The sequence below is a fragment of the Pelodiscus sinensis genome, chromosome 5, assembly GCF_052426305.1.
Source record: "Pelodiscus sinensis isolate ZL-2025 chromosome 5, ASM5242630v1, whole genome shotgun sequence".
NCBI lineage: Eukaryota > Metazoa > Chordata > Testudines > Trionychidae > Pelodiscus > Pelodiscus sinensis.
In genome coordinates this window covers 124534992-124561838 of record NC_143056.1, presented here as the reverse complement: position 1 = coordinate 124561838, position 26847 = coordinate 124534992, and the positions used below count along the sequence as shown (strand labels likewise).

Genomic DNA, 26847 nt, shown 5'->3' with positions numbered 1-26847 from the left:
CTGAGCCCTTTCCTGCTTCAAGGCCTCATGCTCAGCACACAGAGACAGAAACCTACCCCAGAGAGCCATGTACACGGCAAAGAAAACCGTCCCCTCGTTGTCAAACAGGTGTGTGACCTGGAAAAGGAGAGACAGAGACAGGGATGACACAACTCTGGCTGGTGCGGATGGATGAAGCCCCTGGGGTTCTGCAAGGACCATGGAAAAGGCACTGGGAGAGCAGGGAGAGCAGCTCCATGGCACTTAAGAGAAACCAGAAGTTCTTAGGACTCCACCCAGGGCCTGGGAAGTCCCTACCCCACAGGCAAGACACCAGAGCTGGACACAATTCTCTTGCAAGATCTCCCTGCAGCCACCTTCAGTAACTGACTCATTTCCTGGAGGAAAGGTATTCATAGAATTGTAGGACTAGAAGGACCCTTGAGAGGTCTTCTAGCCCAGTCCCCTGCATTCATGACAGCACCAATCACTGTCTAGACCAGTGGTTTCCAAACTTTTCAGCATCACGCCCGCCCCCTAAAAAAAATAGCAGCAAAACTTAGGGTGGGATTGACGGGGGGAGGGGGGGAGGGCTGGGTCACCTCGCACCCCCCCCTGGAATTTCTTCACACACCCCCATGGGAGCACGCCCCCAAGTTTGGGAACCCTTGGTCTAGACCATCTCTTACAGGTAGGTGTCTGTCTAACCTGCTCTTAAAAATCCCCAGTGATGGAGATTCCACAACCTCCCTAGGCAATTTATTCCAGTGCTTAACCTCCTGAGGGTATGTCTACACTACAAAGTTAATTGGAACTAACAGCCGTTAGTTCAAATTAACTTTAATAGGCGCTACCCATGCAAACTGCTAGTTCGAACTTAATTCGACCTAGCGGAGCACTTAATTCGAACTAGGTAAACCTCATTCTACGAGGACTAACGCCTAGTTTGAATTGAGTAGTTTGAATTAAGGGCTGTGTAGCCACTTAATTCGAACTAGTGGGAGGCTAGCCCTTCCCAGCTTGCCCGGTGGCCACTCTGGGCACAACCAGGGAAACTCTTCTGCCCCCCTTCCAGGCCTGGAGCCCTTAAAGGGGCATGGTCTGGCGATGGTGCCCGTGCCAAGTGCAAGCCTGCAAGCACCCAGCTAGCAGACCCTGCACCTGGCACGGCATGAGCCAGCCACCCACTGCCACCCAGCCCTCCGCCTCTTCCCAGGACCAGGCTGGCGGCTCCCAGGAGCCTGCCCGGGGCCGCAAGAGGCGGGCGCCCGCCTGGTCTAGTGCGGAGATCGTAGACCTCATCCAGGTTTGGAGGGAGGCCTCCAACGTCCACGACCTCCGCACTAGGCACAGGAAAGTGGCCGTCTAGGGCAGTATAGCTGCCAGCCTGACCACCAAAAGCCACATGCAAACCCAGGAGCAGGTTTGCATGAAAATCAAGGTGGTCCGGTGATACCCCCGACCCTGAGCCCTGAGCTTAGAACTTAAGAACGGCCGTACTGGGTCAGACCAAAGGTCCATCTAGCCCAGTAGCCTGTCTGCCGACAGTGGCCAACACCAGCTACCCTGGGGGGGATGGACCGAAGACAATGACCAAGCTATTTGTCTCGTGCCATCCATCTCCAGCCTTCCACAAACAGAGACTATGGACACCGTTCCTACACCCTGGCTAACAGCACTCCATGGACCCAACCTCCATGTCTTTATCTAACTTCTCTTTAAACTCTGTTATAGTTCCAGCCTTCACAGCCTCCTGCGGCAAGGAGTTCCACAGGTTGACTATTTGCTTTGTGAAGAAGAACTTTCTTTTATTAGTTTGAAGGCCTGCTACCCATTCATTTCATTTGGTGTCCTCTAGTCCTTCTATTATGGGAACTAATGAAGAACTTTTCTTTATGCACCCTCTCCACACCACTCATGCTTTTATAGACCTCTATCAGTCTCCTCTTTTATAAAAAATTGATGAAGATATTGATCAGAACTAAACCCAAAAAACTGATCCCTGCAGAACCCCACTTATTATGCCCTTCCAGTATGATCATGAACCAAATATCCAACAGATATCCAACCAGTTAGGATATCTTATAGTAGTTCCATCTAGGTTGTATTTCCCTAGTTTGTTAATGAGAAGGTCATGCAAGACTGCATTCAAAGTCTCACTAATGTCTAGATATACCACATATACGGCTTCCCCTCCATCCACATGCTTGTCACCCTATCAAAGAAAGCTATAAAATTGGTTTGACATGATTTGTTCTTCACAAATCCATGCTATTATTTATCAACTTATTATCTTCTAGATGTTTGCAAATTGATTGCTTAATAATTTGCCTCATTATCTTTCCTAGTACAGAACTTAAGCTGCAGAGCCCTACAAATCTGCAGCTATCCACTTTGTATCTGTGTGTCTCCGCATCCATGGATGTGAATGCGGATATACGCAGATCATTTTTGCAGATGTAAATTTTGTATCCGTGCAGGGCCCTATTAAGATGACCAGTCTGTAATTCCCCAGGTTGTCCTTTTTTCCATTTTTATAGATGGCCACTCTGTTCGCCTTTTCCAGTCTTCTGGAATCTCTCCGGCCTTCCATGACTTTTCAAAGATCTTAGTTAAAGGCTCAGATATCTCCTCAGCCAACTCCTGGAGTATTCTAAGATGCATTTCATCAGGGTTGGGTGACTTGAAGACATCTAATGTGTCCAAGTAATTTTTAATTTATTCTTTCCCTATTATAGCTTCTGAACCTCCCCCATTTTCACTGCCATTCACTACACTAGGTGTCCAATCTCCACCACCCTTCTTGGTGAAAACCAAAACGAAGAAGTCACTAAGCATCTCTGACATTTTCTACATTTTCTGTTATTGCTTTTCCCTCTTTACTGAGTAATGGGCTGACCTTATGCTTGGTCGTCTTCTTGTTTCTAATGTATTTGCATCAGCCACGTGCTGCTGGGGATATTCTGAGGAGGCATAGGCACAGCATCTATTGGAAACAAGGGCCTAGTGGGGAAACAGAAGGTTTCTCTGGGGAGCATTGATTTACCTTGGCGTAGGTACAAGTATCCGACAGCTGCCAGAACGGGCACTTCTGGTCACAGAGCGGGCACATGATGGTGGTGTTGGCTTCACAGATCTCTTTGCTGGAGCAGGAAAGAAAGGAAGGAGAACAGTGTTTGCTTTGCCAGCTCACCAGATGGGTGCTTATGCCATCTATCACACTCACCAGGTAGAGGAGGTACTCCCTGCTAGTGGAAGGAATAAAGCTCTACATGGCAGCTACCTAATATCCGTGCTATGGTAGAGCCAGGTGGGGGTCTTGCAAGCACGTAATCTGCAGCTTGGACAATGTGGCGCTCTCTGCCTGCGATGCATCCCCCTTCTCCACAGCAGTTTGGTCCGTGGTGGCTTAGAAGGGCCAGACTAGGTGCTAGAATGTGGGGTCATGTGACTGCGGAACACGCACCATTACGATTGCTGTCCTGCGGTGGGAGAGCTGCTGCCCTTAAGGGAGATTCCTGCTGTGGTTCCAGGAAGCGGAGCAGTTGTTAGAGGTCAGTGACCCGGCAGGCCCTCTGGAGGAGTCAGAGGCAGTCCCATAGAAAGACCTCTCAGCCTGGGGCCCCCAAAACTGGATGCCATGTCTAGGCGATGTGACCACCTCCATTTCCCTGCAGTCGATCACGCATCGATACATGACGTGCACATAGTGTCCCCTCAGTGCACTTACCTGACCTGACTGGAATTAAAATGGAAGATCCCATATAGGAAGAGGAATATGCCTGGCACAGCAGCTAGCAATAGGATGTAGGTGTACCAGCCTAGCCAGGCAAAATACAAGGCCACCTTCTCCCCAAAGTAATTCCTGAAAGACAAGGCAGGAGATGAAACCAGGTACCCCCCCTCTCTAGTTCCAGATTTGCAGTGACTATATCCAATGTCAGCCAAATGCTCTTTGGCAGTGGTCTCCACTCTGGAAATCCCTTCTGCATTTTCCCCTCAGGACCTCAGGATGGGAGATGCTGTCCCCATATATCTGTGAGCCCCATAATCTTGTTCTCCTTAGGTCACTGGCCCCTGCCCTGATAATACAGGCGTTAATGATCTGGAAGAGAGGGAGGATGAACAATGATGTGGCAAATGTCTCCTGAGAACACAAATCTGAACACTCAGGTTAGTCAAGGCCAGAGAAGAACGTGGGGAAGTTCTGAGGGAGTAACCAAGCCGAGCGATTTAGCAACCAGATAACCCGTGGGAGGGACTGATTGGAGTTGCTCGTTCCTGGGTTCTCAGTGAGCCTGTAAGAGACCCAGGCATCACTGTCAGGGAGTTTGCTGAAGACCTCTGGGACGTGCAGCTGTAGTCAGAGTAAACAAATCTGAGACTTAACACCAGAAGGAGAATGCCTCCATATAGAGCTAACGGTGCAGCTTCATCTGGAACCCTGTGTTCTGTCCTGATCCCCCCCATCCCCAAAAGGAAAGCACAGATTCAGAGTAGGGATGTGAGTAGCTAGTGACTTGACTAGCTGCTTTCCTCCCACCTTGCTGCCTCTATCAGGGTACGTCTACACTAGCCCCCTAGTTCGAACTAAGGAGGCTAATAAGGGCGACCGAAATTGCTAATGAAGCGTGGGATTTTTTTTTTTTTTTTTTGGAAACTAACTAGCCTGAAGTAACTGCCCACGTCTACACGCAGCAGAGAAGTGAGATTCCGAGATAATCTCCTTAGTTCGAATTAACTGTTACTCCTCGTGGAATGAGGTTTAACAGTTAATTCGAACTAAGGGGTTTATCTCAGAATCCTGCTTCTCCGCTGCGTGTAGACGCAGGCAGTTACTTTGGGCTAGTCAGTTTCCAAAATGGTGACTGGCTGGGACTATGCTAATCAAGCGCAGGATATTTAAATCCTACGCTTCATTAGCAATTTCGGTCGCCCTTATTAGCATCCCTAGTTCGAACTAGGGGGCTAGTGTAGACATACCCACAGAGATAGGCAGCAAGCAAAGGATGCTGAGGGGAAGCCAGCTTAAAAGCCAGTTCTCCCCGGCACTGTCTCCATGGGGGCCGTAGGGGCACAGTGGGGACTAGCGGTGCTGCTGCCTTTTAAATGGAGCAAGAGTGGGGCTCTTGCTACATTTCAAAAGCAGAAGGGCTGTGGGAGCACTGGGCAAGCAGGGGACTCAAGCAGTCCCCCGCTGGCCCTGCGCTCCCTACTTTTGAAATGCAGAAGAGCCTAACCCTAAGCCCCCACTCTTGTACATTTCAAAAGTAGGGAGCACGGGGCCAGTGGAGCACTGCCTGAGTCCCCCATTGGCCCCGTGCTCCCTGCAGCGCTTCCACTTTTGAAATGTAGCAAGAGCTAGCAGGACTCTTGCTACATTTCAAAGGCAGAGGTGCCCTTATCAACTGATCGAACAGAGCAATTTGCATCGACTGTTCGATTAGTTGGTTAATCTAAATTTAACATCCTTCATTCAGAGGGTTCAGAGATGGTCAGTGAGAAGGGTTTGGGGGAATGCGGGAAAATAACCTGTGGTGAAGAAATTGAAAAGACTGGGATTCTTTATTTTAGCAAGGGGACTAATAAAATGAGACAGTCATTACTTTGTATACTTGAATGGCCCATAGAAGGTAGGTCAGGAATTTCTCATGCAGTACAAGAATAAAAATGAAACATGGTAACTGAAAACGCAGTCAAAGGAAATGCAGTTCTAATCCGAGCAAAGGAGCATGAGGAACTCATTGCCACTGGATACAAGAGAGGCCCGGAGCTTAGCAGGATTGAAAAAAAAGGGCTGTATATTTCTATGGAAGACCAGATTATCCAGGGCTACAATCTGTAAGGGTTAATATATCCAGGGGGTCTGAAAGGGATTTAGCCCTCTTGGTCACAACATGAGATGTCTGGGAGAAGGGTGTAGGGGGACAAAAGGCCCATTTCTTGGGGGGCAGGTCTCATAATTATCTGCTGCAGAATTGCTGCACCTACCTCCAATGCAGCTGGCCGCTAAAGGATATTAGACTAGAAGGACCAAGAGTCTGATCTAGTGTTAACAAAATCCTATTCTCCCAAACCCACAGCAGCCAGGTGGGCTCAAAGGGAAGCAAAACAAGTGTGCCCAGCTGCAGTTTGAGCTTGGAGTCATCTGGAGAACTAAGAGGAGCAGAAGGAGCTGGGTGCTCAGAGCCATGGACTGTGAAGTTATTCTGACTCCTGAGTGCTAGCTGGTTGTTTTACACTGTGGCTTTGTGTGGTCCCCTTGGCTCTACTCTGGGCGTGGATTACCTGGAAGTCTCAATTTCCTCCTTGCACTTTTTCCTTCTCCATGGAGCCCAGAACATCTTCAGGGATTTTCTCCTCTCTTCTGACTGGAAACAGCAGCATGCAGATCAGACACAGAGAGAGAGACAAGACACCTGCCAGCCGCCCCCTTTGCACATCCCACGCACTCCTACTAGGACGTTAGCGAGGGCTTTTTCCAAACACAAGCCAACCACACCCTCACCTAGCCAAAGGAGCTGTAGGACCGTGACCAATTCCTCCGTCTTCCCAGCCACTCCTCCCCTACTAACCTACATCCTCTTCTGCATTTGCAGTCCATACCCGTTTCTGCCTGTGCATATATACTCTCAGCCTGGAGGCACTTGCCCGTTCCTCACCTCGTGCAGTGGGAATGCTGCTTCAAAGACCTTCTCCTTTATCAGCTTCCAGAGACACTCTAGCAGCAAAGCAGGAACAGGAAAGTTAGCAATGACAGGCCAGCACAATTCCCCAGCCCCATGCATACAGTAGAACCCAGGCTGACCCTGCATCCAAACTCCCCTTAAGAGAAAAGGCTGTGGGTGAAACCTGCAGACAACTGGAGGTCAGATGTTCAAAAGGAATGGGCAGTGAGGAATGGGCACGGCCATTGCAGACAGAGCATGTAGAACATGGCTAGGCAAAAGACATCCCACGGGCCAAATTCAGCCCACCAAACCATTGCATCCAGCCCGCGGACACAGCAGGGAGCTCCAGGCAGGCTCCCTGCTTTCCTCGCTCCACCCACATGCTGCTCAGAAACGTGGCTGCTGGGTGGTTTTGCTTTAAAATCTGTAAGCATGGAGGGGAGGGAAGGGGAGAAGGCTTTAGGAGCTGCTCTGTCCCCCAGCACAATCCCACAATCCCATTGTCTGGTTTTTGGCTGAAACTAGCCAATGGGAGGTGCTTGTTTCAGTAACAGGCAGACAAGAAGCACCACATCCCTCTCCTCTAGGGCTCGTAGTTATTCACAGAGCACATGGCTGCAGCCTGTGTGGGGACAGGGCAGGGAAGGAGGCCCCTTCAGGAAAGTGCTGGGCTGCTAGCTGGTAAGTCTCCAGGACAGAGCCTGTCTCTGGCTCCTGAGCCAGTCCCTCCCCCAACCCTCTACCCCCCCCCACTCCAGCCTTGTAATCCACATACCCAAATCCTCTGCCCCCCTCCTTCACCTATATCCCCTCCCAGATCTGGCACCCCAGTCTGCTGCCCAGATCAGAGTCCCCTCCTGCCCTAGTTCACAACCCAATTCCCTGCCTTAGGTCACAATCCCTTCTCTACCCCAATTCCCTGCTTTAGGTCACAATCCAACCCCTTGTGCCTCAGTCCAGTGCCCCAAGTCACAACCACCTCCTTCACCCAAACTCCCTCCCTTACCCCAAGCTCCCTTCTGCACCTAACTTCCATCCCAGACCACACACCTCCTCCATTAATATCATGGAAGAATGCAGCCCTCAACCACTTTTCAAATTCTTGGAGTACCCTCTCCCCCATCTAAAATTCTTGCCCACCCCTGACATAGAACATCCCCCACCGGTCAGTACACAGGGTGCTGATGATGGCAACCTCAGCAGAGGCACTGGTCCTGCTGCCCCCACAAGTATGCCAAGATTTCTGTACAGCAACTGTCACACTGGTGTGCGCACGAGGTCACGTGCCAGCTCAAGTGTGCCCATGGGCAGAGCTAGGAATGCAAGTGATTGTGTGATTTGCACTAGAGGTGAGTATTTGTGACTATCCACATGGGCCCTGCAAGAGAGAACTAGAAAAGGGAAAGCATTTCCTTACCTCCAGAAGAAATCCTTGTGTGCTGCAGAATAAAGTTGACGACATAGATCCTGGAAACCCAAATGGGAAGAATTAAACACTGAATGGTGAGCACGGGTCAGTGTAATTGCCTGGGATTATCAGGGAAATGGGAAATAAAGATAAAGACCAGGACTTTAATAGGGTTCAAAAAAAGAGCTAGATAAATTCATGGAGGTTAGGTCCATCAGTGGCTATTAGTCAGTATGGGTAGGGTTGTCCCGAGCCTCTGTTTGTCAGAGGCTGAAAATAGGTGACAGGGGATGGATCACTTGATGATTCCCTGTTCTGTTCATTCCCTCGGGGGCACCTGGCATTGGCCACTGTTGGCAGACAGGATACTGGTCTAGAGCAGTGGTCTCTAACCCCAAGATCACTTTTTAAATGTCAGGGCAAGCCAAGACCTACCCGATCCCTTCCCCAAGACCCCCCCCCCCACTTTCTTGAGGCCTTCTCAGTTCCCCTCCTCCCCATCATTTGCTCTCCCCAGCCTTTACTCACTCTCAATGGATTGAGACAGGATGTGCGGGCTCTGGGGTGGGAATGAGGGATTTGGGTGTGGGAAGGGGGGAGAGGTGCAAGCTGTGGGTGTAGGATGTGGGAGGAGGTAGAGAAGGGACTGCTGGCTCAGGGAGGGGGCTCCAGGCTGAAGAGTGTTGGGGTCAGGTGGAGGGTTGGGGTGCTGAGCAAGCCGCAGGCTTGTGGATGTGGGGGTGCAGGAGTTTGGGTTAAGGTGTGTGAGGGGCTCAGAGCAGAGAGGCTGGGAGTATGATGGGCTCAGGACACAGAGTAGCAGTGTGTGGATGGTGCAGGAATGTTGTGGCAGACTGGGGATGTGGGGGTGCAGGAATTGGGGCTGTGAGGGGCTCAGAACAGGGGATTACACTGTATGATAGGCTCAGATTTGGGGTCTGGGGGGGTGCAGGTGTGTTATGATGCTGTAGCCAAATGGGGGCTTGGCCCCAGTTGGGGGTTTATTGGCCAGGACTCATTATGAAGTAAAATATTATGTCAAACACAAAAGGTTTCAGCATTGTCTTTATTTATGAGAGGGGCAGGGAACCTGTTTTAAGTCAGGGGTCACTGACCCACAGAAAAGTCAGTTGTGGCCCCACAAGTGAGATGCAAAAAAGCAACTCCTCTACCCACACGCCCCCCCAGAGCCTCACTAATGTGGCCCCCACTGAGACACCTCCCTCTCTTGGCACTCCAGTCCCATGTAAGGGAAGAGTAGGCAGGACTGAGGTTCAAGGTTCCAGAGTTAGTGGAATCTGTGGGCCTCTCTACACTCTGAGGTGGGGCCAAAAATGAGGGATCTAGTGTGCGGGACAGGGCTGCCAGTGAGTGGGATAGGGATAGGGGTGCAGAATCTGGGTGGAAAATAGGGTACAGGAGTAAGCTGGGGTGGGGATGGGGGGGCAGGAGCAGGATGCTGGTAGGTGTTGGCCAGGAGGCGGGGCAGGGTGCTGGTGGGTGTCTGGCCACAAGGCAGGGGAAGGGTGCTGGATGGTATCTGGGCAGGAGCAAAGTGCTGGTGGAGGTCTGGCCAGAGGGCAGGGTGCTGGTGGGGTTCTGGCCAGGGGGCAGGAGCAGGGTGCTGGTGGGGGCTGGGGCAGGGAACTCATGGGGGTCTGGTCGGGGGAAGGGACAAGGACAGCTCAGCAGGTATCTGGGGAACCCACAGCTGCATGTCAGGTCCAGGTCTCAGGAAGCACACGGGCTGTTCTTCCCTTCCCCAAACAGCCAGCACACTTCCTGAAAAGCCAGGGACTTCCTTCCCCCTGCTGCCTTCCTGCACGGGGTTGGGGAGGAGTAGGAGTCTCAGGACTGTGCACCAACCCCAACTTCCCAGGAAGCGCGCTGGCTGTAGTGGGGAGCAGAGGAGGAGCATGTGCTTCATGAGAAGTTGGAGCTGATGCACAGTCCTGGGACTCCTACTCCCTCCTCCCACCCCCCACAGGAAGCAGGGGGAGGGAAGTCCCTGGGGGTGCAATAGACCTGGCTTTTTAGGAAGTGTGCCAGCTGTTTGGGGGAGGGAAAGAGCAGCTTGCTCGCTTCCTAAGACCCCAGACCTGGCTCGCAGCTGCGGGACTCTCCCCTCCCCCCTGTCACAGGAAGCTGGCACTACTTTCATTTTTGTGGGAGGTTCTGTCTGCGCAGGCTCCTTCTTGGGGGTGGGAGGAAATGGGGGGGTCTGGAATGCCTCATGATCAACTGCTCATGCCCCCACAATCGACCAGTCGATCGCAATCTACAGGTTGGTAACCACTGAGCTAGATGGACCTTTGGTTTGACCCATTATGGCAGTTCTTATATTAAAGTACCATAGCAAGGCCCACAGATTCAGGAATGGGTTAAGAGACCTGGAGCAAGGAGACGAGCAGGAAGAGGAAATGAGGATTTGATTCAGTTGTGGGGAATCGGTGGAGACCAGATTGGGGAGGCACAATGCATGAGGACAGGAGCTCAGCATCACTCTTTGATTTGAAGTGTTATTCTAGGGAGGATACCAAGCACAGCACAGTAATTCCCCATAGGGATGCAAGGAAGGGGGCCTTTGATCTAGCTAACAGGTGCTTCTCACCCTAGGGGACATGATCATCACAGGCTGAAATAGCAAACCCCTGCACCCTGTTGCCTTTGGGTATGTCTAGACTACAGGGTTTTGTCGACAGATACTGTCGACAAAGCTTCTGTTGACAAAGAGCATCTAGACTACATCCAGTTCTGTCGACAAAGCAAGCCGCTTTGTTGACATAACAGTGTGGACGCAAAGGACAGTGTAGATGCAATAATGTCTTCTATCGACAGAACTCTGTTGATAAAAGGCATTATTCCTCGTAGAACGAGGTTTACATACGTCGACAAAACTGCTGAGTTTTGTCGACGTTATGTCGACATAACTCAAAGGCAGTGTAGACGCAGGTATAGTTTTGTTGACAAAAGTCCACTTTTGTCGACAAAACCCTGTAGTCTAGGCACACCCTTTGAGATCAAGGAAACGCTCACCTGGTGGTGATGGGCACACCTTCCTGCTTGTCTTGATTCTGCCACCCCTTGTCTGGATTCCCCACCAGCCACTGGTATTTGGGGAAGATTTCACTTGGGGCTCGGATCCCCCAGAATAGCTTCTTGTCCTCGATTTTCTGGGGGCAGGATCAGAGAGAAGGGAGATTAGCAAGGGAGAGGGAAAGCAAGCCCTTGGAAGTATCCAGCATGACTGGAGCATCGGTAAAGAGCTGCTCGGTGGAGAGGTCAGGTCAGTGAGAGCGTTAAAGGGCACTCAGCTCCGGAGCAAACCTCTGCAAAACAGAGAGCCAAGAGGCAGAGGAACAGCCATGTCCAAAAACTCGCATCCTCTTCAGAGTCCTGTCCTTCTGCTCCATTAACTCCCCACTTCATGCCTCTGTCCCTCCCCTTCTTCCTTCCACACTTCACTTCCCTGGGCATGATGGTTCTTTCTTTCCCATCAGCCAAAAGTGCTTGCACTTCTTCAAATTCCCTCTTCAACGCCTTCTCTCCTTCCTGGAGTGCTTCCTCCCTACTCCCATCTCTAGGCCTGGGCTACACTGAAAAGTGACAACAGCATTGCTATATCTTCCAGTGGTGTAAAAAAAAAATTCCACCTTCCTGAAGGGATGCAGCTATACTAACCTAACCCCACAGTGCAGACCAGTGGTTCTCAACCAGTGATACAAGTATCCTTAGGGTACTTGAGAGAAGTCTGGGGGGTACGTTAACTCAACTGAAATTTACAGAAAACTGAATTTTTATTTTAAGTTTTACAGCGCTTTATTATTTTTGTACTTTTTACAACCAAAAATTTCATTGCCTACCTGGGTATGATTAAGTTGTTTAAACAAATGTGTTGCAATGGTAGAAAAAAATGTGTGTGTCCAACAACTGTAGGTACTGGGGGTACTTATAATTTTTTTAAAGGGGTACTTTATAAAAAAAAAAAAGGTTGAGAAACACTGGTGTAGACAAGCACAGGTCAATGGAAGATTTCTTCCCTCAACTGAGCTATCACCCCTCAGTGAGGCAGATTAACTCCAATGTCAGGAGACCCGTCCCATCACCATAGTGAGCATCTTCACTGTTTCGTGACACTTCACCTCTATATTTTTATGGAAATATGTTTTTAATATAAATATGTGTATCTCGAATATGCTCTAGGCAAAACAGGTCAAGTAACTGATTAATCAAGAGCCTGTGGTACCCTGAATGTGTATATTTTATTTGTGTGCATGTCTCAATCTTGTAGGTGAAGTTAGAAATATGAGCGAGAGCCATTAATTGCAGTTAGGGGCTTAATGGCTTGGTGCTCAAGGTAAATGTAAATCTGTGAATGGCTTTGTTTTTCCTGCAAACCCAAACTCTGGTTGGTCCTAGACATGTGACCCTGCCACCTGGTGCTGGAATCCATCTTGAATCTGGTATTTTCCCATGGGGACAGGGAGAGTTAAACAAAAGGTTCCCGCCATGGGGAAATTCTATTTAAGGAATGGAAAGCAATGAACATAATTTCTGCTGGCTTTTGATGACTGCCTCCCCACCCTAAGGGAATACTTAAGAAGCTGTTACACCCAGGCCAGGGTAAAGATCAGCCCTGACATGAAGGAATTTATCTGGAATAAGCAGAGGGCTGAGAAATACATTTGTAACAACCTATCTTAGTGTATTTGGCGTAATTAGCCTGTTTTGTTTATTTTGGGTTAGTAACTTCCTTTGATTTGCCTGTTTTCACTTGCAATCACTTACATCCTACTTTTTATACTTCATAAAAACACTTTTATTAGCAAACCCAGTGTAAATAATTATTACCAAGAGGGAGCTACAGCTGTTCATCTCTCATTGAGAGGGAACGTCTTTATGAGTTTTCTCTGTGTAAGCTGTAAGATGGATTTATTTGGGATTTTGGTCCCTTTTCAGGACTGTGCTTTTGGGTGCTGGCAAATTCTTGTAAGTGAGCCCTCCCAGAGCTGAGCTGTTGCCAGTGCTTGTGTTGCTCTGCTGGGGGGCTTTCACTCCAATGCTATGCCTTGGTTGGGGGGAGATCAGAGCTTCTGGCCCAGCAGGACAGCTTGGTGGGGTGCCCCAGAGGGCAGACAGGTGGGCTCAGTGGTATGATCATAGCCTCAAGAGGACCTCTGTGATCCAACCTGTCATATTGGTAACTTGACAGGGTTAGATAAGGACACTACATCCAGGAAAAGGTGGATGTTGCCTCTCAGGGAAGAAAGCCATCTCTGGGTCTTGGGGATAAATAGATGTTAACGCCAGAAGAATCCGTTAGATCATTTATTCTGGCCTCCCATAGAAAGAGGGCCCTACCAAATTCATGGTCCCTTTTGGTCAATTTCACAGTCATATGAATTTTAAAATTGTAAATTTCATTTCATGGTGTTGTAATTGTAGGGTCCCAACCTAAAAAGGAGCTGTGGAGGGGGGATTGTAGGGGAAGTTATGGTACTGCTACCTTTACTTCAGTGCAGCTCCTGGCAGGGTGCTGCTTTCAGAGCTGGGTTCTCGGCCAACAGCTGTTATTTTCCAGCCACCTAGCTCAGAAGACAACTCAGAAATTCCCTGTAAGCTGGGCAATTGTGTGGCAGCTCAAGAGAGATTCAAATGCTGCCCAGCTGATGAGCAGAGCACCCACTGGTAAGTTTTGTTTCTACTGGTGGTGCTCATTCGCACATGCCTCAGTGCACATAAAATTTATTCTGCACATCAAGGGAAAAGATTAGAGGGCACATTGGTGAGGACTCCCAATTTGAGAAACATTGGTCTGCCTTGTGAAATCTGTATAGTATAGGGTAAAAGCATACAACAGACCAGATTTCATGGTCTGTGATATATTTTTCATTCCTCTGAATTTGGGTCCATCATATAAAAAATTAGCTGTCAACTCATCAGTAACTCTTTGCATTGCAGGAATTGGGTCTATCCAGAACAGGATCACAGGGTCCACTGGTGAGAAAGGGTTGGGAAAGAGGGAAAGCCCAGGACTGAATGATCAAGGAGGCCGAATTGTCTTCATCTCTGGAAAAGGTGGCCGCACTACGATTTCCTGGAGGAAAAAACTCAGCTTTGAATGAACAGCAAGGCAACAGATTGCTGAGAAAGCTAGGAACAAATTATTATACAGCTGTGAATTGCCTTCCTTATGCCCTCAACCACTGCTGCGACCAGAATGGGGCCAAGCTAGCCCATCTCATATGGAGGAGCTTACTGCGCACTAACAAGCACAAAAGGAAAGTCTTGCCTTATGCAGGGAACCAAGCCCCACATATGTTTGATGGGAGTGAGCACCCAAGAGCCTTAGAACTGTGGAGACGGAACCCTGAATTGTCACTCCAAGAAGGAAGCCTCTGGTGGTGTCCCGTGGTCTGCATGGCGAGGAGCCCTGGAACTGCCTAAGTACAGGCTAGATCCTCAGCTAAGTCAATGCAGCCCTGTAGATCACAGCGGAACTGTGGGGACTTTTAGATCAGCTGAAGCTTTGGCTTTCTACCTGTAGAGTTATAAACCCAGCCGGTGGCTCAGCTTACAGGCGGAGGAGGGTCTAGGCTGCCGGGGACAGATGATCAGAAGAAAATTGCACAACATCTGGCTGGAAATCATTTTAGGCGGAGCCTCCCGTCTGCAGCTCTGAACAGGCCGATTACACTTTGTGACACGCACCATCGGGATGTGGGACTGTGATAACACGATGGGCTTTCCTTTGATGTTTTAAAAGAAAGAACGGGGCTGGGGGAGGAACCATGACCTGGCCAGCTCAAGGGCAAGAGGGGAAGGGAAGCTTTTGTGAGTCTTTCATGCGGGCTATTTCCCTTGCACTCCCTCAGCCAAATCCCCCAAATCCCTCCATGGGGGCCGCCACACAGCTGCCTTGTAGCACTGGGAACTGGCACATGCTCTATGAAGATTACATAAGACAACCCAGGAGCAGCTAAGCCTAGAGTAAGGGGATGAAAATAGGTAGAGAGAAGACACACAAGTGGGCTCAACATTCACAAGTTTCCTCAGGACGAGGTCCATCTGCAGAAACATCTCCCCGAGGGAAGCGTTGGAAGCCCCACCACTTGGGTCTTTGGCCACTAGATTGGCCACAGACCAGGAGAACGTGCTGCCAGTGCCAGGAGCAATCCAGCACTGGATGATCTCATAGGGTATGTCTACACTAGCCACCCTCATTCGAACTAGGGTGGCTAATGTAGTCATTCGAACTTGCAAATGAAGCCCGGGATTTAAATATCCCCGGCTTTATTTGCATGTTCCCGGGCACCGCCATTTTTAAATGCCCGGGTAGTTCGAACTACCTGCCCGTGGCTACACGTGGCATGGGCTAGGTAGTTCGAATTAAGAGCTTTAGCCGCGGGCAGGTAGTTAGAACTACCCGGGCATTTAAAAATGACGGCGCCCAGGAACATGCAAATAAAGCCGGGGATATTTAAATCCCGGGCTTCATTTGCAAGTTCGAATGACTACATTAGCCACCCTAGTTCGAACTAGGGTGGCAGTGTAGACATACCCATAGATCTTTCCTGGGTTCTGGGATGCAATAGCTCACAGCAAGAAGGGGGCTGAGTGATGTGGCTCAGCCAGGAATCCCATGTATCCGGTGATCTATCCTCCCCTAGTTAATCTCACCTTGAGCTGAAAGCCTTTGTTCTTCAACTCTTCCAAGAATTCCTTCCTCTTATCATCCTTCTTGCTGCCAGGCTTGTGTTTGTCGCATACTAGGACAAAGTCCCACTGCATTTGGTTCTGGCCAAAGAAAAACAGCCCAATGAAATCAGCTAGCAGTGGCATTGAAAAGCAGATCCTTACAGCTGCCTCCCTGGGTGCAGAGGCCAGACTCCATCTCAGCAGGCCAGTCTAGCAGGCCCCTAAGGATTCCTTCCCAGTGGGAACAGGTGAGGAAGCAACATCCCCCCCACACACACACTCCAACTGGCTTGTGAGGAGGCTCCCATTGTTGCTGGGATTACTGGATACTTTGTCTGCAAAGCCAAAGCAGGATGTCAGGACGGGGGCTCTCTCCCAGGACTGGAGAGGACACCCGGGGGGACTTTATCAGCACTAAGGGAGCAGAGAGGGAGAAATAATCAGATTGTGGTGGGATTTGCAATTTGAGGTCACATGGGTTGTGGGGAGGTCCCACACCACAGCTTGAATTTAAATGCTGCTGCAGCACCAGCTGGGGAAGCTGTAACTTACCGGAATCAAGGTCTCCAAGTGTTCTGAGGGAGCATCTCTCCAAAGAGGCAGCATAATTTCATCCTAGTGGAGAGGGAGAGAATGAAAAAAGGAGGGACATGAAGCATTCCATGGACTGACATCATCTCAGGACTGTGGGAATACAGGAAATGTCCCCATAGTAACCAAGATCTCCTGGGGGAGGACCCGCCTCCTTCTGCTGTGAGTAAGGGAGGGGCACCTCTTCAATGAGAAACTGAACTAGTTCCTCTTGGGAAGAGCAGGTATCCAGGGTTTCATTCCATATTGTAGCTTAGTGAGGGCCCCTCTCCCTTAACCACCGAAATAACATCTTACCAAGGGACAGAGTCTTCCATCCTGAGAACTTTGCAGACACCACAAAGAGTTTACACTAACAGCTTCCCAAAATGAGACACTGCAGGAGCTGGTTAAGATCACCCAGCAGCACTATACTTTAGCTTAAGATAGGAAGGGAAGAACAAATAATATATCTGAACTGCAACTCCAGAGAAAAAAAATCCAGCTGGGAAGTATTTCAGGGCCTGCCCAGGAAGTATAAGCCAAGGTACAGGAGGGCATGTGTGAGAAGCTGGCAGAGACATGTGATTGAACTGGAGGGGAAAAGATCAGGAGAGAGTGAGGAGCTGATTGCATAGAGGTGCTATTGGAACACATGGGATCTAATTAAACTACGGTATATAGAAACAAAGCAGAGAGGCAAGGGAGGAGCTATTTATATTTCTGTCTTTGGTTCAGTCTCTTGTTGGCTGAGGGGGAGAAGAGAAAGAGGGACAAGGGTTACAGGCAGGCAGTGGTTACAGAGTGCTTGGGGAGACAAAGAGGTCTTAGATTGCCCTTTGTGCATGAGCCTCTTCAAACACTGCAGAAAGCTCACTTCTCCTCAAACCCTGGTTGGGTAAGAGAGGGCAGGGTTTTCCCCAGCAGATCAGCTGACTGTGTGTATTTCCAATATGCCTGCTGATTTGTTTCTTCTTTGTTAGCCCTGCCCAGCTGAGAGAGAGGAGTGAGGTGGATTCTCCTCCTGTGTGTGTATCAAGAGAGTTGCTTGCCACTTTCAACATATGCAGAAAAAAGCCCTTGGAAGCAATGACTGGGCATAATCTGAAGACAATCAGGTTGTACAGGTGGGATTGGGGATATAGTTGACCTTAAAGGCTCGGCTTTAATTCGGTCACATCCTATGTGGTAGTCAGGGGGAGGAAGGAATATAGCCCGGAGTACAAATTAGGAGATAAAGGATGCATCTGACGAAGTTGGTCTTTGCCCATGAAAGCTTATGCTTCAACACTTCAGTTAATCTATAAGGTACCACAGGACTTCTTGCTGCTTTTGTAGATTCAGACTAACATGGCTACCCCTCTGAGTCTTATTACTAGCTCTCTGGCACTGACCGGCAGCTGGCCTGGAGGAAGTCACTTCACATTTTCTCTCAACTGCAATATTATTTTCCCACACCACAGGGGTGTAATGATGAGGAAGAGGAGCTCGTGGCTGCACAGAACTTCCTGAAGCATTGAGCACTGCAGAGAGGCTAAGTATGCTCATATATTTAATGCCTCTGGAGGGTGGGGAAGAGTAGTTTCAGGGGCTAGTGACCAGTAGTAGAAACAGTCACTCACACTGTGTGTGCTCTGTCCTGTAGACTTTACATTTGTCAGCTCCCTTCAAGACTGCAAGCATTCAGCACCTCTTTGTCTCTAGGGAAAAGAGAACCAGCTCCAAGCACTCCTAGGTAATAGTGTGATGATTAGCATACGCTACCAAGGGCTCTTGCTTCTTCTGTCCTGAGATATTTATGAGTCTACACAGCAGGGAAAGTGAAAACCATGACAGCTCATTAACTAACTCTTGAATAATGTTGAAAAGGCCAGCAGGGGTGTGGAGATGCAGCCCCTCCTGGGGCAACCTGGGCAAATGAGGAAAGGAACAGCTGGTTCCTCAGCTGGTGTGAATCAGCTGTTTTCTGTTTGCTTCAAATGAACTATGCCAATGCATACCTGATGAAGCTCTGGCCCCAGATGTCTTCTAACAGCATGTGGACCCTTGCAACCATCCGTGTTTTTTAGTGCCCTACCTTTGTTTTCCAGTACAGCCTCAGCATGGTCACTGGGACAGTGTTTCAGGCTGGGCAGACAGCTTAGATGTGAGGTTGGAGAGAGAGAGCCCAGCCTGGGTTTGCCCGTGGCCATAGGAAATGTGGATGCAAAGAGTGTTTGAGTGTTGCTGCTCTTAGTAGCTGGAAGGGAGAAAGAGAGTGTGCAGCCAGAGGAAAGGCATTTGTCTTCAGTCAAGTTGGAAAGATCATTGTAAATCTCTAGGAAAGAACAGAGTGAAGCCCAGTCTAAGGCTCATGTGGCTCCTTTCTGATAAGGGCCCCGGGCCAACCTTGGAGAAAATCTGTGATCACTTGTTCCAAAGAGGAAAGGAAAAATTCTCCTTTCTGATCTGCTGGACTTCTGCATAGAATTATAGAACTGGGAGGGACCTGGAGAGATCATCAGGTTCAGTCGCCTGCCCTCAGGGCGGGACCAAGTACCGTCTAGAGCAGTGTTTCTTAAACTGTGTTCCGTGGTACACCAGTGTGCCACGAGGCAGTCGGAGGTGTGACATGGAGACCAACAGAGTTCAAAATGGCCACCCTTAAAGGGACAGGCAACTTCCCCCTCCCCCCCCCATTAACTTTCCTCTGACTTTTTTTCCCCCCCTCAATAACTTTTCCCCGGACTCTCTTTTTGTTGAGCGTAAAAAAAAAAAGTCCTTGGTGTTCCTCATAAAAACAATTATTGTTTGGTGCTCCTCCATCTGAAGAAATTTAAGAAACACTGGTCTAGATCATCCCTGATAGATGTCTATCCAGCCTGCTCTTAAATATCTCCAGTAATGGAGATTCCACAACCGCCCCAGGCTGGTGCGGCGAGAAGAAATTCACAGTAGACCTCTCTGTGAGATGTGCAGCCTGATCCAAAACCCCTCAGAGGAATTGAAAAGAGTCTCCTTGCCCTCCGTTGGGCTTTGGATCAGGCCTGTACAGAGAGCAGTATGCCCAGGCTGAGTACTGCCACCCTGGTCTGAGAGAAGACTTTTGCCCCTAGTAGATCCGATTCATCTAACATCTCATTATTTCAGCAAACTTCACCCATCCCTTTGACTTACAGGCACTTGAAAATAGGAGTGGTGCTCAGACTTCAGGCCAAATTTTCAGCTGCTGTAAACAGGTCAAGTTCCATGGGCATGTGCTTGTTCACAGCAAGACATGAGGAACTGGTCTGCATGCAAGACACAAGGCTAAAAAGTGAGGTACGTATTATCTGTGATGTGCAAAAGGAAATCTGCAAACAAACTTCTGAGCACAGTGGCAGGGTTAAGGCTCTCTTCTCACTGAGTCAACAACCCTGTGCAGCTAGACAGTCCTTGCTGTTTATTTTAAGTTGTGAAAGTAATAAGCAATGGGATCTAGCAGAACAGGCAGATTGCTGACTACACCGCTTCAGCATTAAGAGTCAATGACCCGTCTCTGAAAGGCACTGTGAAGTATTGACAAGTGACAGCACTAACAACATGCTTGGCAGAAAAACAGGTATTTGCTCAGCGTCCTCTGCAGAGTAATTTAAGCATCACTATTCAAATCCCTAATTAGGGATAGCAGGGGATGAATCAGTTCAGAGGTAAACTCAATCAATCACATTCATGCCTTCCAATGCAAAGTACATTTGTTTTACATTCAGTGTCTTCAAAAGCAGTGTCACTTCTGGAAGTGTGCAGGAAATACAAGAGGAGCAGATTAACCAAGACGGGCTGCATGTTCAGCCAGTGTCTTACAGCTCAGTGATACAGATATTCTTTACTCCATACGCACTACTGCTGCAGTGGACCAAAGCTCGTTTGATAGGAGTATGGCCAAGGGGCTCTTAACTAGAAAGGGGCTCAGATGGCAAAATTCAGATCTGAATTTCCAGTGGTCCAAGTTTCAGCAGGGTTTAGATCTAGGGCAGTGGGTCTCAGACTTTTTGACCTATGGCCCACCCCACTCAATACAGACCTTTCTGTGAACCACCCATGATGATGGACTGGGTGCCAGAGGGGGTGGGATGTGGGGTCTGATGGGAAAGGTAGGGCACAGGAGCAGGCTGAGGGTGGGGAGATGTGGGTGAGAGGGAGGGGTGGAGCGGGGTGGGTGTAGGGAGTCGGTGGGAGGGTGCAAGGTCTCAGTGGGAAGACGTGCATGAGCAGATGGGGGGTGTGGGATCTGGACACAAGGGGGATAGGGGCACTTACCTGGCTCTGTGCCTCCCTTTGCTCCCAGACACCATTCCTCACTACTCCCATTGGCCGTGATTCTGGCCAATAGGAGCAGCAGTGAAAGCCTCCAGGCAAGTGGTTTCCTGCACTGCTCTTCCCTAGCCAGGGAGAGCGGGAGCACATGGAGTCACTTCCTTCCCCCACAAGCCAGATCCAGCCCACGAAGCTCCCTCTCCCACAGCGGGAAGCCAGTGCTGGCGCTCCAACCTCACATGGGGGGCTGCAGGGCTGGAGTGCCAGTGGGGGCTCCCCACAGCTGGAGGGGGCAAGCTCTGAGCCTGCAGCCTACCTGCAAGATGGGCACAGACCACACTTTGAGAGCCACTGATCTAGGGCTTGGGGTCAGTGTATATAAAGTTAGAAGCCACTTACTTACTTGTTACATTCTGATCTGGATTCAGAACTTCCCCCAGAATGTTCCGAACTGGGGACTTTGGGTCAGACCTATTTCTCAGGCCCTGCACTCTTTCTGATGGGCCTTACGACTCTCTATTACACTGTGGGTGCGTCTAGACTGGCAAGATTTTGTGCAAAAGCAATGCTTTTGCGCAAAAACTTGCCAGCTGTCTACACTGGCCGCTTGAATTTGTGCAAGAGCACTGACTTTGTAATGTACAAAATCAGTGCTTCTTGCACAAACACTTTCATGCTCCCGCTCAGGGATAAGCCCTCTTGCACAAGAATACTTGCGCAAGAGGGCCAATGCAGACAGGCACCTTAATTTTTTGCGCAAGAAAGCCCGATGGCTAAAATGGCCATTGGAGCTTTCTTGCGCAAAAGCGCGTCTAGATTGGCAAAAGCATCCTTGCCAATCTAGATGCTCTTTTGCGGAAATACGTTTAACGGAAAAATGTTTCCGTTAAAAGTATTTCCGCAAAATCATGCCAGTCCAAACATAGCCTGAGAGTCTAAATCTGCTCTCACATGCACCATTGCAATCCCACTAGCCTCAGCATGATCACACCATGGTAAGGAGAAGAACTTCGCCTTTTCCTGAACTATTGATACTTTGAGGAATGCGTCCGCAAAAATGTGTGGACCAAATCCAGACTTGGTATGAGCAAGGGCAGCTCCATTGACATGAAAGGCTTGGCCTGGCTTCTGCTGATATCTCTTGTGTATGCTGAGCGGCTCATTTGTCACAACATCAGCATTGAAAGAGCACCCAGAGACTAAGACTCAAAGGGCTGAGGGAGCCAGTCAGAGAGGAGGCATTAGTCTGACAGCGAGGAGTGCAGACCCAGCAGTGAAACATATCCATCAAAGGCTGTCGCTCACCGTTACTGTCAGCAATTGCTAAACCGTGGTGGCTTGTTACACATCCAGCAAATTAACGAGGTTCAGACCCAGTGGCTTCTGCTGGACTAATTACAGATCTGTAATATCTGTTCTCACAATGAGTATGGGCCAGCAGATTTGCCTGCTGCTACCGTCACTCACAACTGGGATCCATGTGCAAACAATTCAAGTTGCCAATGATCAGATATGTGACCCAGCTCAGCTGAATAGAAGGGAGGTTTCGACTGTACAAAGACTGACGTTCCTTCTTTTATTCCATATGAGACTTTCAGTTTTTAATTTGTCAATGCTCTCTAACTTCCTGGTCTCCCCGTGAGTGATTGGAGCCTGGAATCTTACATCACAACTTGCTTGTATAAGTAGCTTTCAGCCTGTGCGCTAGAACCAGAAGAACTTGTCTGCCCCCCATATCCACAGTCGCAGATTCTTAACTGAGCCAGTGCCCGGGAACACAGCTGATGCTCCAGTATGTGGGGAGTAGACAAGAGGGCACTACCTGACTATAACCAGATATGTGCCCATCCCCAGCATTTACTGGCTTGAAAGCCCCACCCTCCCTCCCCCACCTCCTGTCTTCCCACAGTGTTGACACAGAGCCCGTGGAGCTCTGAAATTGCTACTGCACCCCTCTGTTAGGCCATACAGGTAGTCTGTGGCCCAGCTGGGAACAGAGCTGACATGATCCCACCCTCCACTTCAACTTCTAGAAAATGCAGACACACAAGGGAAGTATGAGAGGGGCTTCAAGCCCTCTTTGTGCCTCTCTGATCCTCAGGCTGCTCTGCACCACTCTGCTTCTTCTGTTCTGCCAGACAAGAAATAGGGTGGCACAGGAGCATGATAGTGGCTTCACACCATTTGAAAGTGCCCTGGTGCATCTGGCCTGTTGCCTCTCTAAGGCTCACCCTATCTGGTTCTCTCCCATCCCCTTCTTCTGGCCCTTGTCTATGTGAGACGTATTCTAAGGCTATGTCTATGAGGGAATCCCAAGAAACGCAGGGATCAGCTCCGCCTTCCCACAACACTGCACTGTGGGATGCTTACCCACGGTGCTTTGCTCTGTCTGTCCACAGGGAGCTAGCAATGTGGCCACTAAATGTCGACCGTGGGAAGGAGAAAAACTGGTGTGACCGATATTCAGTTTTGGTGACTGTTGCATGTTGGCAGCACTTTCCTCACCAGACCTTCACAGGGTAGACATGGTTGTAATGGCACAGCCCTGCGTACAGCCAGCACTACTCCAATCAGCTTGCTTTCCCAGAGCCAAACGGGAAGGGTAGCAGCAGAGAACAGCTTTACATTACCAGGACTGGACCAGGGAACTTCTCCAGGTCATTTACACTCCTCCCTGCTTCAGGCAGACCTGTGTTTTCCAACCCGTCTTTCAGGCAGCCAGAGTGGGAAATGCCCCAGGCATCCGTTTCCCGCCAATGTCAATCAGTTTAGAAATAACCATTAAATAGCAAATAAAATGTGATGTGTCCTCCGGGGCTAACTCCAGCCGCACTGCCAGCCAGAACAGATGAGCTGGGAATAGCCAGCTAGGGAAGACTGTGGGAAGAATTAAGTTGTAGAGGCACCACCCTACTGGCTGGTGCCTTGTACTTTGTCTCCAACATGCCCCCTCCAGGGTCCCAACAATCCTCTTTTCCACGCTGCTTTTTGCCCTCCTCCATTTAACACCTACTTCCTGCCTATTGCTCTATGGGGAGTGTTCATTATTGTTTCCACAGCAACCATAACTTGGTCACAGTGCACACATGCATATTCAATGGCATTAAAGAGAACTCCATACCTGGCAGATAAAAAAATATATGAACAAATTAAACCCAGATTGCTGAAAACTATTCACTAACACTGCACCTGAGCTTCTTGGGAACTGGCTGATTCATAGGAAAAATGTCTTCCCAATGCCTCCTATTTCAGCCAAGCTCTGCCTAGCACAAGACCAAGGCAAACACAAAGGTGGCTATAAGCACCACATACTGAAGTGTTCTAATTTTTTTACGTTCATGGGCTGAATAAATTTTGTTATGTGCACCAAGACATGTGCACCACCTCTAGAAACACATGCTGCTGGCTGTAGTAGGCGGTGGGTGCTCTGCTAATTAGTTGGGTGGCACCTGAATCTCTCTTGGGGGCCACCCAAGCACCCAGCTTACAAGGAACACTGCTATCCTGCACCAGCCTGGATCTCCAGCACAAGTCACGGCAGCCTTCGGGTTGTTCTAACTTGTGCTGCCTGGCTAAGGGGCTGCTATAATCCTTTCCCTGGACATCACTGGAAGTCCAATTTTAGGACAAAATACATCCGGGGAGCTACTACATAGCTCTACTCCACCAGGTATAGTCCTTGCCCAGGGGAATCCTCAAGAGTTGGTTAAACTAATTCTAGGGCTGCAAAGTGTGTCTGGAACAGCACAAGGCAGCCAGAGAAGGACCACAGAGCTGGCCTTGTGCGCAGCCAAGGAGGCTGAATTAGGGTGACTGTGGCAATTATGTCTCTGAATTGGCTATGGTCTGTGTAAAATGTCAGCCCCTAATTTTTGCCTTTAACTGACAAGTTATCCCATCTCTTCCCTGCCCCATATTGGGAGAGCAGGTAATCAGCTCCACCAGGTGAGAGAAGCCAGGTGAGGAAACATGTCATCCCCCTCTAGAGGGGGTGCTGGCAGCTGTTGTGCCAAGCTGTAAATCCTGTATATAATGGAAACCACTTCGAGCCAGGGGGTGCTGCAGCACCCCTCCCTCACCTCTAGTTCCAGCACCTATGTCTCCTTGCCACACTTTTAGCTTTAGCCTGCACAAGCCCCCTCCAGAGAGTCCTAAAGCATCTCAGGCTGAACCCTCACATGTGGAACAAGTGGTCCTGTGGCACCTTAGACACTAATCAAAATATAGAGACTCATGAGCTTTCATGAGCAAAACCAACCCAGTGCCCTATGACTCAGTACTGGGTCACGTCCCGTGGTTTGAGAATCATTGCTATAGGCCACAAAGCGCCTGTGAGTAGGGCTATGGGACTGTTCACGAGAGTTATTCACTTGAGTGAAGTCTATAGGGCAGAGGTGGGGAACCTAAGGCTTGGGGGCCAAATTTGGCCCTCGGCTTGCCAGGATCCAGCCTGCCAGGCTTGAGGCTCCACCCTAGCATTTGGGAGCCCCGCATGGGGCTGGCGCACACAAAATATACTAGCATGGGACCCCCTAGGCTCTGGTGTGTATGAGGAATGTGGGGAGGGTCTTTCTGCTTCTCAGTTGGGGGCCACATCAGTGAGGTGGGGTTTGTTGGTTTGTTTGTTTTGCCTCTCACTTGTGTGGGCTCCCTGACTGATTTTTCTGTGGGTCAGCAGCCCTGGACCCAAAAAAGGTTCCACCCCCATAGGGTTAACGCAGCTGTTTGGAGACCTACCACAATGAGCATTCATATATCTATCTGATCTTCAGGAACCATTTGCAACAAGCAGCTCATCTCCACAGATTCTCTGCTCAGCCTACAGACATTCCAATCTGGCAGGAAACTTGAACTGAATTGACACAAAATACATGCCTATATTTCCTATTCACTCCGGCCTTCCCGGGAGATTCCAAGAATCCTGTTTGGACTCAGGAAAATCAATGCCTGATTTCTTTCTTTCTTCAAAACCTCTAATTGTCAAAGCTTAAGAGCCTCTTAGCTGATGTAAAAAAAAAAAAAAAGTGACTCTCCACAGAAATCGGCAGAGCCCTTCAGAAGATCTGAGTCCAAGTTTCAATGAAAATTATTTCTCCATCGTCAAATAGTTGCTTCCCATCTCTCCTTTCTTGATTTGACACCCTCCCTCCCCCCCAGTACACAGAAGTACACGTCATTTGAACCGAAGCGGCGGCTGTAAGCACTTTGCAGAGCCAACTGGGGCAGATGCCAGGGGAGATCGTTGAAATGGCCATGACCCCGACTGAGTCGGTTTCCCGCGGCGAAGGCAGGCTCGGTTTGCGGAGCGCGTTCCAAAGAGGATCGCGCTGTTTACACGGCGTCTGAAGCGCGAATGAGAATCGGTTCAGACTTCACTTAGGTGCCTGGGTTGGACAGGCGCTGAGCAGTGTCGCCTTCTTACCTGCATGGTGGGGAGCAGAACCAGCCGCTCTCCCCCGAGATCGGCCCCTCCCGGGCGCTGCTGCTGCTGCTGCTGCCCCCTCCTCGGGCTCAGAAGCGTCCCAGGGCTCCGCTTCCACCGGACTGAGGCGCTTCCTCCTCCCGGCCCGGCAGGAGCCTGCTGCGGCGGCGGCTTCTGGCACAGGAAGGGCGCTGTCCCCGCACCCGCGCCCTCACCTGCTGGGGCGCTGAGTCCGGGGAGTGGCGCTCGCCGGCGGGTGGCTGCCTTAGGCCGGTGTAGCGACAGAAAGTGAAACTCTCCGTTTTTGCGATGGAGAAGTTAGTGTTTCTGTCGTTACACCGGAGCCCTGGGCTCATGGGCCCGCCTGCCTCTTCCAAAGTGGCCCCAGTCTTGGGGTGGGCTTTAGGGTTTCACAGGGAGTGGGGTTACACACATACCTCTACCCCCAGAGAGGACACACACACACACCTACCTCACAGCGAGGTCACACACACATATGCACCCCTACCCCCAAAGAGGACACATACACCCCTACCCCTAGAGAGGTCACACACACACCCCTATCCCCAGAGAGAACGGATACACACACACACACACACACCTACCCCTATAGAGATCACACACACACCCCTACCCCCAAAGAGGACACATACACTCCTACCCCTAGAGAGGTCACACACACACCCCTATCCCCAGAGAGGACGGACACACACACACACACATACACACACACCTACCCCTATAGAGATCACACACACACTCCTACCCCCACAGAGGACACACACGTACATACACCTCTACCCCCAAGAGAGGTCACACACACA

At 49.8% G+C, this 26847-nt stretch overlaps 1 protein-coding gene across 1 annotated transcript in view; it reads right to left on the bottom strand.

Annotated features, from left to right (window-relative positions):
- Positions 1 to 26457, bottom strand: part of ANO9 (anoctamin 9) — a 47535-nt gene extending 21078 nt beyond the window's left edge. The window contains exons 1-10 of the mRNA XM_006131649.5: positions 26024 to 26457; positions 16309 to 16371; positions 15739 to 15855; positions 11095 to 11231; positions 8068 to 8117; positions 6642 to 6700; positions 6268 to 6350; positions 3710 to 3844; positions 3026 to 3122; positions 57 to 117 (exon numbers count right to left, since the gene is read on the bottom strand). Coding sequence (XP_006131711.3) covers positions 57 to 117; positions 3026 to 3122; positions 3710 to 3844; positions 6268 to 6350; positions 6642 to 6700; positions 8068 to 8117; positions 11095 to 11231; positions 15739 to 15855; positions 16309 to 16371; positions 26024 to 26029 — 808 coding nt within the window. The 5' untranslated portion in view covers positions 26030 to 26457. The remainder of the gene's footprint in view (positions 1 to 56; positions 118 to 3025; positions 3123 to 3709; positions 3845 to 6267; positions 6351 to 6641; positions 6701 to 8067; positions 8118 to 11094; positions 11232 to 15738; positions 15856 to 16308; positions 16372 to 26023) is intronic.
- Between the last annotated feature and the right edge of the window lie 390 nt (positions 26458 to 26847).